Source organism: Epinephelus lanceolatus, chromosome 3 (assembly GCF_041903045.1).
Source record: "Epinephelus lanceolatus isolate andai-2023 chromosome 3, ASM4190304v1, whole genome shotgun sequence".
In the NCBI taxonomy this organism is placed as follows: domain Eukaryota; kingdom Metazoa; phylum Chordata; class Actinopteri; order Perciformes; family Serranidae; genus Epinephelus; species Epinephelus lanceolatus.
The window spans coordinates 41203879-41220567 of record NC_135736.1 but is presented as its reverse complement, the minus strand read 5'-3'; the positions used below and the strand labels follow the sequence as shown (position 1 = coordinate 41220567).

Below are 16689 nucleotides of genomic sequence, written 5' to 3'. Positions count from 1 at the left end.
GCTGTATTAGGTTACCCAATAGGCACAGTCAAGTTTAAAAGATAACTAACCATCTCTAACCATCTTCCAGGTCTGAAAGTGACGTTTACTCCTTCTGCAGTGGTGACAGAAGGCCAGAGAGTCACACTGACCTGCAGTACCAGCTGTCCTCTCACTGACAACACAAACTACATTTGGTTCCTCAACTGTCGACCTCTGACCCTGACAGAGACCCAAACCAAACACCTGGTGCTAGACCCAGTCAGCAGTCAGCATGCAGGAAACTACTCCTGTGCTGTCAAAACCCAGAGAGACATCACATCCCCTGCAGAGACTCTCACTGTTCAAGGTAGGTATGCCTTTACATTTTAACTGAAAAGTTATTAGGAGCTTTGTTAGTATTCCAATCAGGAAGAAATGTATCATCCATCTTTCTAGGCCCAAAGATGGATGTTCCAATGGCAATAATTAATGCAGTCAGACTGACGGTTGCGTTGCTGATCCCGATTCCTCTTCTTCTCTTCCACCTGTGGATGAGGTAAGAGACATCTCCTTAGTGACTTTGTTTTTACAGTACAGTACAGTAATTTGAATTGTCTGATCAATAACATGGTGAGGCTAAAAGAGTCTGTTTCCCTCCGCGTCATCCTCCCCGTTTTAATGGCCTTGCAGACGCGCTCGCAGTGTGAGAATATCTCAGTCATGGTCATGAGTCCTGCAGCACAGAGGGACCCAGCACACTCCAAGAAGACACTGTGTACTGTGTGGCTAAGCATCCACACAGGATGCTCCACACAGTGTGCAGCAGCTGCCTGTCTTTATCATTTAGGTACAAGCTGGGCTGAGATGATCTGAACAGTGCAAAGACACCTCTTAAATCAGATTGGGAGTGAATGATGGCTTTACATGAATTATAATGTTAATGTGTGTCTGATGGATGTGAATGTAAGTCAGGGCTTTGGCTTTGTCAGCTTGTTGTGCAGTTGTTCTTTCCCAGAGTGGCAAAACAAATGAATGCAGCTTGATTTAAGGTTTGTTGTGTCATTGTCATTTTAACAGCTGCTTTAATATTAGCTGGGATGTTTATGTAGTGAAGATGTATTTTGCAGCTGCAACAGATGGCCACATACAGTTGGGGAAGATAGGTATTTATCAGTCCTTTGTTAGGCTCCACAGATGTAGCAGGAAATTACATAATTGGGTGTTAAAAAATAGGTGAATATAGAACTCTGGCATATGATGATTCAGTAACTTTTTCTACTGTCTGTTTATATTTGCTGTATCAGTTCATTATGAAATCCATTTAATAGCTTCTCTTAAGTTGTATAATCTCTTATGTTTTTCCGAATGTACACCAGATTTTAATTCATATTCTTGTCAAACATCTAATATGTAATCATTTTTTTCCTCTTTTTGTATGTCATGTGATATTTTAATGTATATACTGTAACACTTTCATTAAAAGCCTTGTTCCAATAAAACATCCAGTCCCTTTTACTATCCTGGTGTGGCTACACATTTTGACAAATAAATGCATGAGACCAATTAGATGCCAGGGGCCATATTCGCAAAGCTGCTTCTGGTGATGAAATTCTAAAAAAAATTCTTAGAATTGTGACATTTTCTTAGAATTTTCCCTTAAGGCCCTGACACACCAAGCCGACTGTCAGCCGTCGACCAAAGTCAGGCCATCGGTGAGCATCTGTCACCCAAGTTTTTGCGATGTGTCCCACACCGTCAGCACTTCGGCGTCGGTGACTTTTCGGCCGATTGAGCATGTTGAATTGCCGGCGGAGCTCGGCGGTGAGAGAGATCACTCTGATTGGCTGTTCAGGTTTTATTTCCTCGCCCCTGTAGCGAGTGAATCTGCCTGTAGTGAAACTGGGGCTAACCAGTGCTTCCTCCTCAGGCTCCACTTCACTCAGCTGCCCGAGAGATCCACCACTTCTTCCCACTTTAACCTGAATAACAAACTGGAGCTACCTGGGAGCGGCTAGCGGAGCGTTAGCTGCAATATGACCAGAGGGAAGCACAGCCAGTTAGCCTCCGCTAGCCTCCCAGCTAGCCCTGGCTCTCCGTTTGGATCCAACCGGAGCACCGAGCCCTGGTTTGTTATTCAGGTTAAAGTGGGAAGAAGCAGTGGGTTTATCGGGCAGCTGAGTGAAGTGGAGCCTGCGGAGGAAACACCAGGACCTTCTGGATGTAATAGTCCGTGGAAGTGCTGCGGTGCTCGGCTGCACAGATAGGAAACCCCTCAGCTGACAGGATGTACTACCACGCTCTCACTCCGCTCTCTCTCACGCAGGCGCACGTATGTTCTGTACGTGCCACTTGGCCATGGAATGTAGTCCGTGTAGTGTGTTCAAATGCAACTGACACAGGGCAACGTGAGGCAACGACGCAACAGTTGGCTTTCATCGCAGCTAGTTCTTTGATGTCGGTTTGGTGTGTCTGCACCTTAAAGTTAAGACTAGATCCTTGTAAAGATAAAAGTTATTCACAAAGTGTCTTAGACCTTTAAAGAGCTTCTAAGATGAAAAGCTGTTAGGAGCAGAGGCTTAAAGCAACACTTACCTTTCTGGAAATTTTACGCTGTTGGTCTTCCCCACGTGGAGGCCTCCGACTGACATAACCACTCGCATAACATCAGCATCCAGTTGCTAATGGCTAATGTTAGCCTACTGTAGCGTAGCCTCTGAAACATTAACGTTATCTTCCTTGTGCGTTTCCACTTACTAGTAACGTTAACGCTACTATCTAACGTTAGCACTGTAACCTTATTCTAAAACTCTTCAGTCATCACTGACTCCGGTTGAGTTTTAAAACTCCGGGGTTGCGTTTGACTGTCTTGGTTGTAACATTACACTCGCTCTCCTCTTCCGTGTATCTAACGTGACCTTGCCAAAACCTATGTCTATCATAGACGTAATGAGGACGTAATGGAGAAGGAGGGAGTAGGCCTTTGGAGGGAGGTGGAGTTGCAGGCAGAGAGGGATCGGACTTTGGAGGGAGGTGGAGTTGCAGGAGGAGAGGGATGGGACTTTGGAGGGAGGTGGAGTTGTGGAAGTGTTGTGTGAAATGCAAGAAAGGTAAGAGTAGCTTTAAGAGTTTCTTAAGGAGAGGAGAAAATGGTGGAAACACAGAGAGGTAGGAGGAGTATTCTTTAAACGCTGGATGATATTGAGTAAATGCAACAGATTATATCATGTGGGAATAATATGTGTGGTTGATCTCATTGGGGATACACACAAATCTCCCACCTAACGATAAAATGCCAGAAATAAAATAATCACAACACTAAGATATTTGGAGAACTGGAAAAATGCAGCAGTGCAGCAGTGATGACTTGAGTCTGTCTCAACCTTCCATCAGCAGAGTGATCACAAAAGGCAGGCTCACAAAGGGGCGTGTATGTGACATATGTATCACATCTGTCAAAACAATGCATCATACACCTATCAGTGGGGTCGACCACACCTCCACACTAAGGTAATCGTTTCTGTCCCTTCCTTGCTCAGAGCTGCTCTGACAACTTTCAGTTTAATAGAAGTTCTTCGGATGTATAATGGCGGGTTGTTGGCTACCTCAAATTATGTGTCCATTCCTCAGTTACCATGTAAGTTATATATATTCCTTTAGTCCATAAGGGTCCTCAGATCATAAGAATCAAAAGGGTTTTTCATAAAAATTAATTCAAGTTGTGAGTAACGTTTTAACAGGATAAAGTGGTGTTGTGTCGACAAGCTGGGTGCTGTAATCGTCAAGTGTTGTAACTTTCTCTCTCTCTTTAAAGGGGAACTAATGTTTTTTTTCAACCTGGGCCCTATTTTCTCTCTCTATCTTCCTCTTTTGTCTAAATGAGTGATAGGATGTTCAATATTTGACATTTCTCCAGTACGAAGCTAGGGCTGACCTGCCTGCAGCCTGTGAGCACACGCTATATTAAATAATAGGGCACTCAGACAGCGTCAAACAATGTCAAAATACGTCCACTAAAAGTGCTTTTTTTTCCCACACAGATAGGCTCGGATTGTTAGTGTAATTATCCGACAACATAACGGAAAGGAGAAATGAACATCTGTGTTTACCTTGAGCTGGATTCGGACATGTTCCTCTGCCTGTTGCTACTCCCTCTCTCACCTCGTCAGCTCTTCAGTTTCATGAGCTCTGCATCCGTGTCCGGTCATCAAATTCAAATGGCTCATCCAGATCCAGTTGGTCAAAATCGGGTAAAAATTCAGCCATGACTACTCCAAACAGAGTAACTCCTCACGTTTGTAAGGTCACTCCAGCAGTAACTTCCTGCAGCAACTCAAATTTCAGAGCCAGACTTTCACTCTCTGAGTGAGTGTTTTGACTTGCCACAACAAACATGTCAGAATTTTTACCCTATTTTGACCAACTGGATCTGGAGGAGCCATTTGCCAGCTCAAGGTAAACACAGACGTTCATTTCTCCTTTCCGTTATGTTGTCGGATAATTATACTAACAATCCAAGCCTATCTGTGTGAAAAAAATGCACTTTTAGTGGACGTATTTTGACGTTGTTTGACGCTGTCTGAGTGCCCTATTATTTAAAATAGCGCGCACTCACGGGTTGTGGGCTGCTAGCTTCGTACTAGCTAGCTTCATACTGGAGAAATGTCAAATATTGAACATCCTATCACTCATTTAGACAAAAGTAGATCGGAAAATAGGGCCCAGGTTGAAAAAAACATTAGTTCCCCTTTAATGCACTGTCTGTCAGAGCTAGATCAAATGAACGATTCATAACTGATATATTATCTGCAGCCTAATTTTTATACAAGTGATATTCATACTAGTTTGAATAAACAATTTGATTGCATTTCCCATCTTTGCTGAGCAACAGTTTTGTGTAAAAGGAATTAAAGGCCTGTCCCAAATATAGGCCTGTTGATTTCAGTGATTTAAGCAAATAATAGCCCGGGCTATTAATTGAATTTTACGGTAATGTACATAATTGTTTATTAAATGGTATAATTTATGTGTTGGATCCCAGGGAGATGAGTTGATGCTAGGGCATTAGCTAATGGGGACACTAATAAACATCATTATTTGTTGTGACTGATTTTGCTTTGACTTGCTTATAATGCTTACAAAATTGAAAATGTATCCAAAAAATGTTGCTCTTTGTGGTTATTTTCTCCAACACATATAATAACAAGACTCAGTTGTGTTGAATTCACATCAAGCACTAACAGGAGAACAAACAGATGGCTCCGGATGGAAATTTTCTGTTTCAAAAAGTCATAATATAGTTTATAAAGTCAGTAAGTTTATGTTTGTTCAAACTGACCACAGTTAACGCTCTCTTCAGTGTTGTTATTTAATAGTGCTGCGTTACATAGAAAGTCGGAACATCAGAAATCATCATTAATGATAACGTGTGAAGTGATAAATATATGAGCTGCCTGCAGATAGAATCAAGAGTTTAACCACTTACAGAGGAAGGAAGTGAAGATAGGATGTCGGAGCTACATGCTGTGTGTGATCACCTTCTGCACACTGACCAACCGTACATTCTGTCCTCTTCAGCCTTTACGCAGCAAAAGACTGGTGAGTAATATTTATATATGAATTTGATTTGCATCAATGCATCGTTGCAAAGACATCTATAAATACTGTTATTAATTTTTTTTTCTGATTCCGAGTTTACAGAGACGACAGCAGCCATGCTTTGGGCCGAAGCTGGGTGTGTGCTGACATGTTTCATCCTGTCTATCTCAAGTATGAATGTGTGTTTATTCATCTTTATGCCATGCTAAACTTCTAGCATGATGCTCTATGTGCAGTGGGTTTAACATATGATTCTTAAAGGGCACTCCACCAATTTTATCCATGAGGTTGACTCATCACAAGGAGTACTGCTCAGCCTGTGAAAACGTTTGTATAATGTTCCCTGTGATTCTGTAAGGTCCTATTTATGCACAAACATCAGCATACCAACATGCTCACTATGACAATGTTATGCTAATGCTAAAAGGGTGTAATGTTCACCAACAATTGCATTTGTTTAGCAAGTAGTCATAATCAGAGTACAGGACTAGTGGAAATTTTGATCAAATGATTGCACTAGCTGAAAAATTAAGTGATGATTTAAGGGTATGTTCAGTGTTTCTTAACCTGCACCCATTTGTCTCATGATTTTGTGTCAAGTGACCAATGCAGAGGAAGTAATCAGCAGCTCTGGAGCCACATGCGGCTCTTTAGCCCCTCCCCAGTGGTTCACTGTGGCTCTGAAAAAAATTAAATGGAAATGATTAAAGGTTATTTTAAGATTTTTATTATTGTTGTAGCCCTAAAGTGACTCTCACATTCTCCATTTGTAAAAACAATTGTAGCCTATATACTGAACACAAAAATGAATTTAATATTTTGTTAACTACAATGTGCATCACATGTCTACGACCTGGCGCCTCCTTCCTTTGAATTTTGATGAATCTCAATCGTGTTGTCTAGTCTCAAGTTTCCCCAGATATAGTGATGTCCAAATGAAGCTTCATGAACCACCAGTTGTATTTGCTGAACCCACTAGGTGGCGCGCTTGGTATAATGAAAAAGGCTCAAGGGATGGCAATGCAGTTTGGTTTCAACTAGAAATGGCCAAATAACACTTCATGAACCATTTTCTTTATTGTTTGGGTCCACTCTGGCACTCTATGTTTAACAAAGGGTTGAAACCAAATTGCACTGCCATCCCTTGAGCCTTCTTTGTTACACCAAGAGCGCCATCTAGTGGGTTCAGCAAATGCAGCTGGTGGTTCATGAAGCTTCATGTGGACATCACAACCCAGATAGGCTTGCTATGGATACCAAATCCAAAAAATGAAAAGTCTCGGAGAAAAATAGAGAGCTTACTTGTGCGTGCTTTTATCGACCTTGTGCATATTCAAAGTACCAAATCATGATAGAATGTAGAGCTATAAAACATATTAACAAATGCTCATTTAGAGGGGATGGAGACAGATTTTTTGTTTTTGTTTTTTGGCCAAAAATGGCTCTTTTGATACGAAAGGTTGCCAACCCTTGGACCAAAAGAAACAACAGTTTTTAAAATTGGTTTTGTATTGAGTGAGACCACTATAGCTGGCAGCAGCAAAACAGACTGCATTGTAACCACGCGGGGCATGGTAGTGCTGAAGATGTTTCACCTCTCATTCAAGAAGCTTCTTCAGTTCTACCTGACTGGTGGGGAGTTGCAGGCTTAAAACCTTACCCACATGGGGCAGAAACTCAAGCAAGTCCAGCTGCCTATAATATAGCCCTTAGAATCACCCGCGGGAATGGTCACATTATCAATTTACATCCACTGAAAGTGTTTGTTTCTGCCACTGAAAGGTTCATATTATTATTTTAGGTGTCTTAAAAGTTATGGAAAAGATCCCTACAGAGACGGTCCTTTTTGTTTATGGAAATGACCACTTTAGAATGAAAATACAGACAGTACTTACTCACCCTCATGCCGACAAGAAGTCCAGTGTAGTTTTTTAATCCACAACATTCGTTCGGGGTATCGGAGGATAACAGCTAGCTGGAATAACAGCTACACTTGAAGTGCATGGAACCCACATTTTGAAAATGTAATAAAACTCCACTAATGCATTTCAAAAACATCAGAATGGCTCGTCCGTCATAATCCAAGTGCGCTGAAGCCGCGGCATGCACCATTGACTTGAAATGACATAATTTACTCCACTTTTATGGCATAATTTCTCACTGTGGTCAGTTAGCCTGCAACTTGCGAGACTCGAGACTCAAGAACGTCTCTGAACGTTCTTGAGTCTCGCACGAGTTTCTATGTAAACACAGCACGCCTGCAGGCTAACTGACCACGGTGAGAAATTATGCTATAAAAGTGGAGTAAATGATGTCTTTTCAAGTCAATGTTGCATGCCGCGGCTTCAGGGCACTTGGATTACGACGGACGAGCCGTTCTAACGTTTTTGAAATGCATTAGTGGAGTTTTATTACATTTTCAAAATGATTTTGGACGTGGGTTCCATGCACTTCAAGTGTATGGAAAAATCCGGCTAGCTGTTATCCTCCGTTACCCCAAACGAGTTTTGTGGATTAAAAAACTACACTGGACTTCTTGTCGGCATGAGGGTGAGTAAGTACTGTCTGTATTTTCATTCTAAAGTGGTCATTTCCTTTAAAGAGTAAGATCCTTTTTGTTTAACCAAAATCACCATCACCAAACCCACCAGACTGCATCTAAATTACCAGTAATTTTATTATCGTGAAACACGCCTCAGTCAAAGTTGACAGAAACAAAATAAAACTAACAAAAAGCAGAGTTTATCTTTTCACTGTTCCAACAGTCACCAACTCTGGTTTGGTTGAAATAAACCCTGAATTCACCCAGTTAGACGTGAGAATATGCTGGCTCTATACACACTTAAATTACTCTTTATGTCAGTGGAGTCTGGTGAGATTGGTGATAGCAATTTTGAGGTAAACAAAAACAACCTGACACGTTAACAAAAACATCTATCTCTGCAGGAATCCTTTCCATAACTATTCAGACACTTAGAATAACAATGAGCCTGTCCGTGGCAAAAACAAGCAACTTCTAGTGGACGTAAATTGACGGTGCAAACGTGCCCTAAGTGATTACATTGCAGCCTGTTCTGTGGCTGCTGGCTGCAACTGTCTCAATCAATACTGGACCAGTTTCAAAAATTATTTTCTTGGACACAAAAACATGAGAAATAGGATCCAGGTTGAAAAATATCAAACTTTCCCTTTAAAGTGATAACAATCAATGATATGTAGGATCCAGCCTTTTTGTGCTCGGCCAAATCTAGAAACTAAAGTCAGGACATCTCTGATCTGAGATCTGATCTTTTTTAAAACTGTGTAGTAATAATGTGTGTCAAATAAAATATTAATGATCTATAAGATTTATAAAAAAGCAGCACAGAAAACTCATATATCAGCTCTCAGAGTAGTCACACAAATTGTTTGCTATATATTATTACTACAAAAAACGATTGGTATCAACATGTATGATTTCAGAAGTATCAATCTGTCCAGATGTTTGCTGATGAAATCTTGTGTTAAAGGTATTCATGGACAGGCAAACAGCATCTGTGCCTTAAAAGGTTCATCAGTGGATCTGCCCTGCTCAGGTGAACACCCCACTTCAAACATGACATGGTCCACTGTACACTGGGATGGCTCCAAGTATGTTCAGAATGAGCTCTCTGCAGATGGTGTAACGTACAACATGTCTGCAGGGAGTAACTTTACTCTAAAAATCAAAAATCTGACAAAGAGTGATGCAAAGGTTTACTGCTGCAAAGAAACTACCAGCAAACCAGAAAACTGCAAGCAAAGTCCTGTTCAGCTCCGTGTTGCAGGTACAGTGGTTGGCAATAGTGTATTCATTTACTACTTTAACAATAATCAGTGCATGAGTTCTTATTTTATACATCATCATATCAGACCTGCAGGTGAAGGTGATTCCCACCACAGAGGGACAGACAGTAACACTGATATGTAGCACCAGCTGTCCTCTGACTGAAAACCCTGCAGTCTACATCTGGTACAAGAACAGAGAGTTCCTCTATCAGGACTGGTCTCCCTGGTACCACCAGCTGGTCAGCAGTGAGGAAGCAGTCACATACTCCTGTGCTATCAAAGGCTACGAGCGTCTCAGAGCTCCTGAAGTCTCAGTGGGTGAGTGACAATGATTAGCATTTAGCTTATCATGTTACAAAATCTGCTGTCTGATTATAGAAGCTTATGAAAAACTGTCACCTTATTTAAGTTACAACTTTCAGATAAATCTTAAAGGACACAGTGTTATTTTTCTTTCAAGTTTATGTTAATACGACGCTCACATGCCATGTGTAGGCAGCACAAGTTATCGGTCTCTGTCATCATTCCTCCTGTTCATACTGGCCATCAAGTGTCCATTTTTGGACATATCTTATGTTTCTTTGCAGTTCCTTTACATCTCTTTGTGGTATTTTTGTTTCTCTTTGTGGTGGTTTTGTGTCTCTTTGCAGTAGCTTTGCCCATTTTGTAGATATTTTGTGTCTCTTTGCAGTTCCTTTGCATCTCTTTATGGTCGTTATGAATCTGTGGTTTTGTGTTTCTTTGTGGTCGTTCTTGTCTCCTCGTGGTTGATTTGTGTCTTTTTGAGGAAATTTTATGTCTTTTTTTGGTCATTTTGAGTCACTTTGCAATGATTTTGTGTCTCCTTACAGTTGTTTTGTGTCTCTTTGTGCTAGTTTTGCCCATTCTTGTAGATATTTCATGTATCTTTGCAGCTCCTTTACATCTCTTTGAGGTGGTGATGTTGTCTCTCTTTGTAGTAGTTTTGCCCATTTTTGTGGTTTTGTGTTTCTTTTGGGTCATTCTGGTCTCCTTGTGGCTGATTTGTGTTATTTGGGGGAAATTTTATGTCTTTTTTAATCATTTTGAGTCACCTTGCAATGGCTTTGTGGTAGTTTTGCCCATTTTTTTTTAGATATTTTATGTCTCTTTGCAGTTCCTTTGCATCTCTTTGTGGTGTTGTTCGTCTTTGTGATAGTTTCAGTCATTTTCTGTTAATATTTTATGTCTCTTTGCAGTTCTTTCATATCTCTTTGTGGTGTTTTTGTGTCACTGTGGTAGCTGTAACCATTTTTGTAGATATTTTACGTCTCTTTGCAGTTCCTTTACATCTCTTTGTGGTGGTTTTGTGTCTCTTTGTCTCCTCTTGGTTGATTTGTGGTATTTGGGGGAAATTTTATGTCTTTTTTTGTCATTTTGAGTCACTTTGCAATGATTTTGTGTCCCCTTATGGTTGCTTTGTGTGTCTTTGTGGTATTTTTGGTCTTTTCATGTATCTTTGCAGTTCCTTTACATTTCGTTGTGATGTTGTCTCTCTTTGTAGTAGTTTTGCCCATTTTTGTGGTTTTGTGTTTCTTTGGGGTCATTCTGGTCTCCTTGTGGTTGATTTGTGTTATTCGGGGGAAATTTTATGTCTTTTTTTTAATCATTTTGAGTCAGTTCCTTTGTGGGGTTTTTTGTGTCTCTTCTTTTGTGTCTCTTCCTGGTCAGGATGTGTTAAGGTGAATGACATTTTCAAGTGAGTGTTAGGGGCCCCTCTGACACTTTGGGCCCCTGGGCCTGTGCCTAGTAGGCCCATTCAGTAATCTAACTATAACCCTACACATTTTGCCTTCATCTCTACAGCAGGTTATACCACCAGGGGTCAGCAAACAAAAGATTTTAAGCATGTGAAGTTACTCTCACTGAAGCCTTACAACGTTTTAGAAATACTGTGACCAGTTTCACCACTGAAAATACCGAATGCTGTTTTTCTCCACAGATTCTGTCACATCAACCTGCTTTAATGTGACTTATGCTAAAGGAAGAATGTGTTCTTACAAACACTCACCAGCGGATGAGCCCTGCTCCATCACATATCCCAGAGGTGAAGTTTCCCCGCAACAGAAAATATTTATTGAATGAAGCATAATGTACTGGAGAGTAACTGTGATGGGCTCGTTTTTAAAAAGTATATCATTCTGAATAGAGTGATGTGATTAAAATCAATCACAATATGGATATAAATATTTTTTAATATGGCAAATGTGAACAAAGTCACATACATTTTTAGTTTAATTTCTAGTTTATTTTGGTCATTTTCCAAGTTATACAACTCAAATATAGATAAGAAAAAATAACAAATTAAGTATAGTAATAGTGAGCCATTACTTTTGAAGCAGTGACATATCAAAGCAAGTTCATGCTGACTGAAAAGGTGTGGGCTGAAGCCTGAGCTTATTACACCGCCCTTTTTACATGACTTGTTTTGTACGGTTCCCTTTAGATGTATACAATGAAAATGACAGGAACACGCAAAACAAAATATATGTATATTTTATACAGTATACATATATTTTGTTTTGCTTGTTCCTTTCATTTTTGTTTCAAACAAAAATGAATATTTACACACTGGTGTTCACAACATGGTTTTATATCTGTTAATCATTTTATTTTTAGCTATTTTTTAGGTTCTATTACACATTTCACACTGATTTTTAAAGCAATGATCTACCGTTATCTATATGTGTCAGATCAAATGTTCAGTCACCAGTTTAGCTTGTATTTAAACTACAGGTTGCTTAAAGTTATTCTTTTGGAAAACAGGAATTTGTTGGATAAAAACTTGATGTGATCATTTCATCATGGTACAATCCTACTTTAAGTCGATAAATGTTGAGTTATCATCTAGCACAAGTTCTACACAAGTCAGTGCATATATCATTTTCAAACAGAAGTCCATGTTCAGAGGACACCTGCAGGGAGCCATGTCACACTGACCTGTCACACCAGCTGCCCTGTGACTGCCCGTCATACTGCCTATAAATGGTACAAGAACAGACATGCTGTTGAAAGCTTCTCCTGTGCTGTAAAGGGCCACGAGGACCTGCGCTCTGCTGAAGTCTGTGAGTACGAACCAACTCATGGTCTGTAACCAGTCCTCACATTGGGCCTCGCTGTCTGTCTGTGTGTGACCTACAGTTTTCACTGCTACTGTAACAGTGGGTATCACTCTCAAACACTATATATAAAGAAAGCATATGCATCCAAGTCTGCAGAGGTTTGGTGCGCATGTCACATGGCTTTACTTGTGTCAGGCTCAAGTCATGAATTTGAGGATTGCTTGGCTCACACTGACAGAAGACTCAACTTGAATTTACAGTTTGAAGCTGGTACATCTGAAACATTCATGCATAATAAAGTCAATATCTTCAGCTACAGTAAAATTGTACTTTTTTTCAGGTGTTAAGGATAAGAACTGCTGGAGTGTGAATTATGACAGCAGGAGGATTTGTGCTCTGGAAGGTTCTTCAGTGAACATTACAAGTGAATACTCGTATCCTGACAACCAGCAGCCCAAGGCTAAATTGTGGTATAAAATAAAGAGAATGGGCAAGAAAGCTGCAGAGAGGCTGACTGAGGCTGCAGGTCGTGTGGAGTATCATGAGAACAAAAAGAACCACCACATCCTGAGAATTAAAAACCTGAAGAGAAATGACTCAGCAGAATACATATTCAGACTCATAACAAATGAAGGAGGATGGAAACAGACAGGTCTCTCTGTAGTTACACTGATTGTCACAGGTAACTTAATGCATACAATACTGCATTCATACTTAAAGGTCCGATGTGGGATTTAAGGGGATATATTGGCAGACATGGAAAATAATATAACTGGTCCATACCCACTGAGTGCACAGTTGCCCACGTACAGTTTCACATGGTGTGTGTGTGTCAAATTTCTCCAGTCACCTTGAGGCGTCCTGTTCTACATATCTACCAAGTTTAGTAAAAATCGATATGGTGGTTAGGTCTAGATAAGAAATTAGCTCTCTAGTGCCCCCATTTTGTTTGATGGGGTCAATAATGGAGGGGTCACCTCAGATTATGTGTGGTTATATGCCTACAAAGTTGCGTGGTGATGGGTGAAACCCTTGAGATGTTATACACCTTTATGTGATGAGCCACGCCCTCCGCAATATTCATTGCCTTATAGAAGCTCAGTTTTAATAAGTTTTCCAACTTTTGCCAAGAGGGAACTTTAGATATTGGTCCCTAGATTATGTTCACCCAGTTTCATGCAGATCGCTCAAACTTCCTAGGAAGAGATCGTTTTAAGTGTTTTTCAAAACATTCAAAATTGCGGAAAATCTACAGAACCGGAAGTTATGGGTTCTTGAGGCAAATGTGTTCCTCATGAGGAGAGGCATCTCTGTGCAAAGTTTCATGTCTCTATGACATACAGGGCATGAGATATGCCCATAAAAAGTTTGCAATTTCAATCGGTTGCTATAGCGCCCCCCTTTGGCCAATTGATTTAATATTGCTTCATTCGCATCCTCCCATGACCCTCTACCACTGTGCCAAATTTCACATGGATTGACCAAGTCAGTGAGGAGAAAAACGTGGAACACACACACACACACACACACACACACACAGAGTTTTTGTCATTATATAGCAAGATAAGTATGTTTTCTTTAGTGTATAATAACCTGAGAATAAGAATTGAGTTGCCTGGTTGCACCACCATGTTTCTACAGTAGCCCAAAATGGACAAACCAAGCACTGGCTCTAGAACGGGCCATAATGGTTTTTGTGTCAGCCACCATAGTTAGCAGCCCCTCTGTCAGACCACTGTTTTTTAAACGTTAACTGCTTTATTTAGTATTTTTAGCAGATTATATCACCAGGGGTCTCATTTATAAACATTGCGTACACACAAAACGAGGCCCGAAAGAGGCGTACGCTACTTCCCATGCAAACGTTGTGATCTATAAAAACAGGCCTGATGGGAGAAACTTTGATCCATGCTTACCAGCATTTTGGAGATGGGAAATTGGTGATGCAGATGGTGAGGTGGAGGCCTGATATTAGAAATTCTTGAATATTTTTTTGGTGCACGCCATTTTTTGTTTTTCTCTGTACATGCAGTTTTTGTATGGATCCTACAAATTGTTTTAGCAACCCCAGGTGTCCAGCAGGAGACCTCTTCTGATAATTCAGCTCCCGACAAAAACCTCCTAAACAATGCAAGGCCGTTTTTTTGTTCCTTTAATGGTTAAGTGTGTAATGTGTGTCATCTATTGCAGATTGCAACCAGCTAAAACTACTCCTGCTTAGAGTTCCTTCAGTGTTCATTGTTCAGGAGGTTTTTACCAGGAACCAAATTACCACCAGAGGTCTCTTCTTTTTCAAGACAAACAGACCTGGTAAGAACACTGAATAAAGCAGTTTCATGTAACAAATCAGTGTTTCTCCGACACTGTTTAGCATGTCAGAGATGGGCGGCTTGTCCACCACATGCTATTGTGTGCTCACCTTTTTCCTGTGATATCTTAAAATCCAGAGATTCAGAAGGTTTTCAGCGGGAGCCAAATTATCCACAGAGGTCTCGTCCTCTCTAAAACAAACAGACCCAATGATTTAAAGCAGTTTCCTGTTAAAAAATGTCGTCACAGAGGGGCTGCTTGTTGCAAATGGGCTTGTAAAAATCGTGATTGGCCTTATATGAAGCCAGTTTTTCGTTTGTCCAACCTGGGCTACTGTAGAAACATGGCGGCGCAACATTGCGGACTTCATGAACGAAGACTTGCTCTCTATGTGGACTATGTGGACGACTACGAAAACACACCAATTCTTAAGACAATATACTTCATAAATTATGTTCCAGTTTTGCCAGTATGTCCCCCTTTTTATGAATTTATCCGATATGCACACAAAAGTTTCCAACATGTGTCTTCTTCATCTTTCAGACCTGAAAGTGAAGTTTACTCCTTCTGCAGTGGTGACAGAGGACCAGAGAGTCACACTGACCTGCAGTACCAGCTGTCCTCTCACTGACAACACAAACTACATTTGGTTCCTCAACAGTCGACCTCTGACCCTGACAGAGACCCAAACCAAACTCCTGGTGCTAGACCCTGCCAGCAGTCAGCATGCAGGAAACTACTCCTGTGGTATCAAAACCCAGAGAGACATCACATCCCCTGAAGAGACTCTCACTGTTCAAGGTGGGCATGCCTTTACATTGTAAGTGAAAAGTTTGTAGACATTAGGAGCTTTGTTTTTACTCCAACCTGTGAGAACTGTCTCATCTCTGTCTCTATCTCTGTCTCTCTGCAGCTCGAGGGAAGTCAATGGCAATAATTAATACAGTAAGACTGACAGTTGCGTTACTGATCCCAATTCCTCTGCTTCTCCTCCACCTGTGGGTGAGGTAAAAGACTGTTTTTAGCTTTACCTTTAATAAACAACATCTTCTTGGTGACTTTGTTTTTAACAGTAGTTATTTGAATTGTCTGACCAATAACATGGTGACAGGTGAGACAAAATCTGAGAGGTAAAAGTTTGTGTTTCCCTCTGTTTGGGGACTTACACTATAGGGACATGAATGATAGGGGCCGTCCTGTGTCTTCTTTTTAAATCAGTGGCAATAATTAACATAGTAAGACTGAATGTTGTGTTACTGGCATTTCTCTTCTACCTGTGGATGAGGTAAATGACATCAACTAGAATTAGCTATTTTAATTTCTGTACTTTTACTTCCTGTATTTGGTGCTTTCTCACTGAGTCATTGTGGCTTTGTTTCTAACATTAGTCATTTGCATAATCTGATCAATAACATCCAGGAAGAAGAAAATTCTGGCCTCCTTTGCTGAACCTGACACATTACAGACTGGACAGGTGAGTCGTGCGTATGTGTGTGAATGCTTTAACAGCTATCTTTGTAATATCCAAATTTGAGTTTTAGACCTCAAGAGTGAGCACATTTTTGGACAGTGAGGACGTTTTGGCTGGTTCTTGCCTTCAATTAGATCTCCAAAGGCACGTGTAATTGTTCAGACCATAGACTGTATTAAAGAAGTAGACGTGTCCTCCAATCTGAAAAGTGAGGCTAACGCTGGAGTGCCTAAACCTACATTCTTTCTAATGACCAACAGGAGGCGACTCCACTGGGTGCAAAGAGATGTACAATTAAGGGCCAATCCCAATTCTCTTCCCTTAACCTTACCCCTTGGTTTAAAGGGGAGTGTATCTATGTTTCCCGGGTTCTATGTTCCACACTTAACCCTGCAAAAAAGGTTCTATGTTCCCCGGGTTTTTTGGATAAGCGGGGAGCATAGAACCTTTTTTTTTAGTAAGCGG

The 16689-nt window shown here is 40.6% G+C and overlaps 1 protein-coding gene across 1 annotated transcript in view; it reads left to right on the top strand.

Moving 5' to 3' along the window:
• Positions 1-16689, top strand: part of LOC117254538 (uncharacterized) — a 29596-nt gene that overhangs the window by 9259 nt on the left and 3648 nt on the right. The window contains exons 6-19 of the mRNA XM_033622880.2: positions 71-328; positions 418-517; positions 652-684; positions 1721-1782; positions 5536-5556; positions 5659-5727; positions 9066-9362; positions 9448-9681; positions 11324-11428; positions 12276-12446; positions 12784-13125; positions 15297-15554; positions 15667-15760; positions 16173-16227. Of these exons, the coding sequence (XP_033478771.2) occupies positions 71-328; positions 418-517; positions 652-684; positions 1721-1782; positions 5536-5556; positions 5659-5727; positions 9066-9362; positions 9448-9681; positions 11324-11428; positions 12276-12446; positions 12784-13125; positions 15297-15554; positions 15667-15760; positions 16173-16227 (2099 nt within the window). The remainder of the gene's footprint in view (positions 1-70; positions 329-417; positions 518-651; positions 685-1720; positions 1783-5535; positions 5557-5658; positions 5728-9065; positions 9363-9447; positions 9682-11323; positions 11429-12275; positions 12447-12783; positions 13126-15296; positions 15555-15666; positions 15761-16172; positions 16228-16689) is intronic.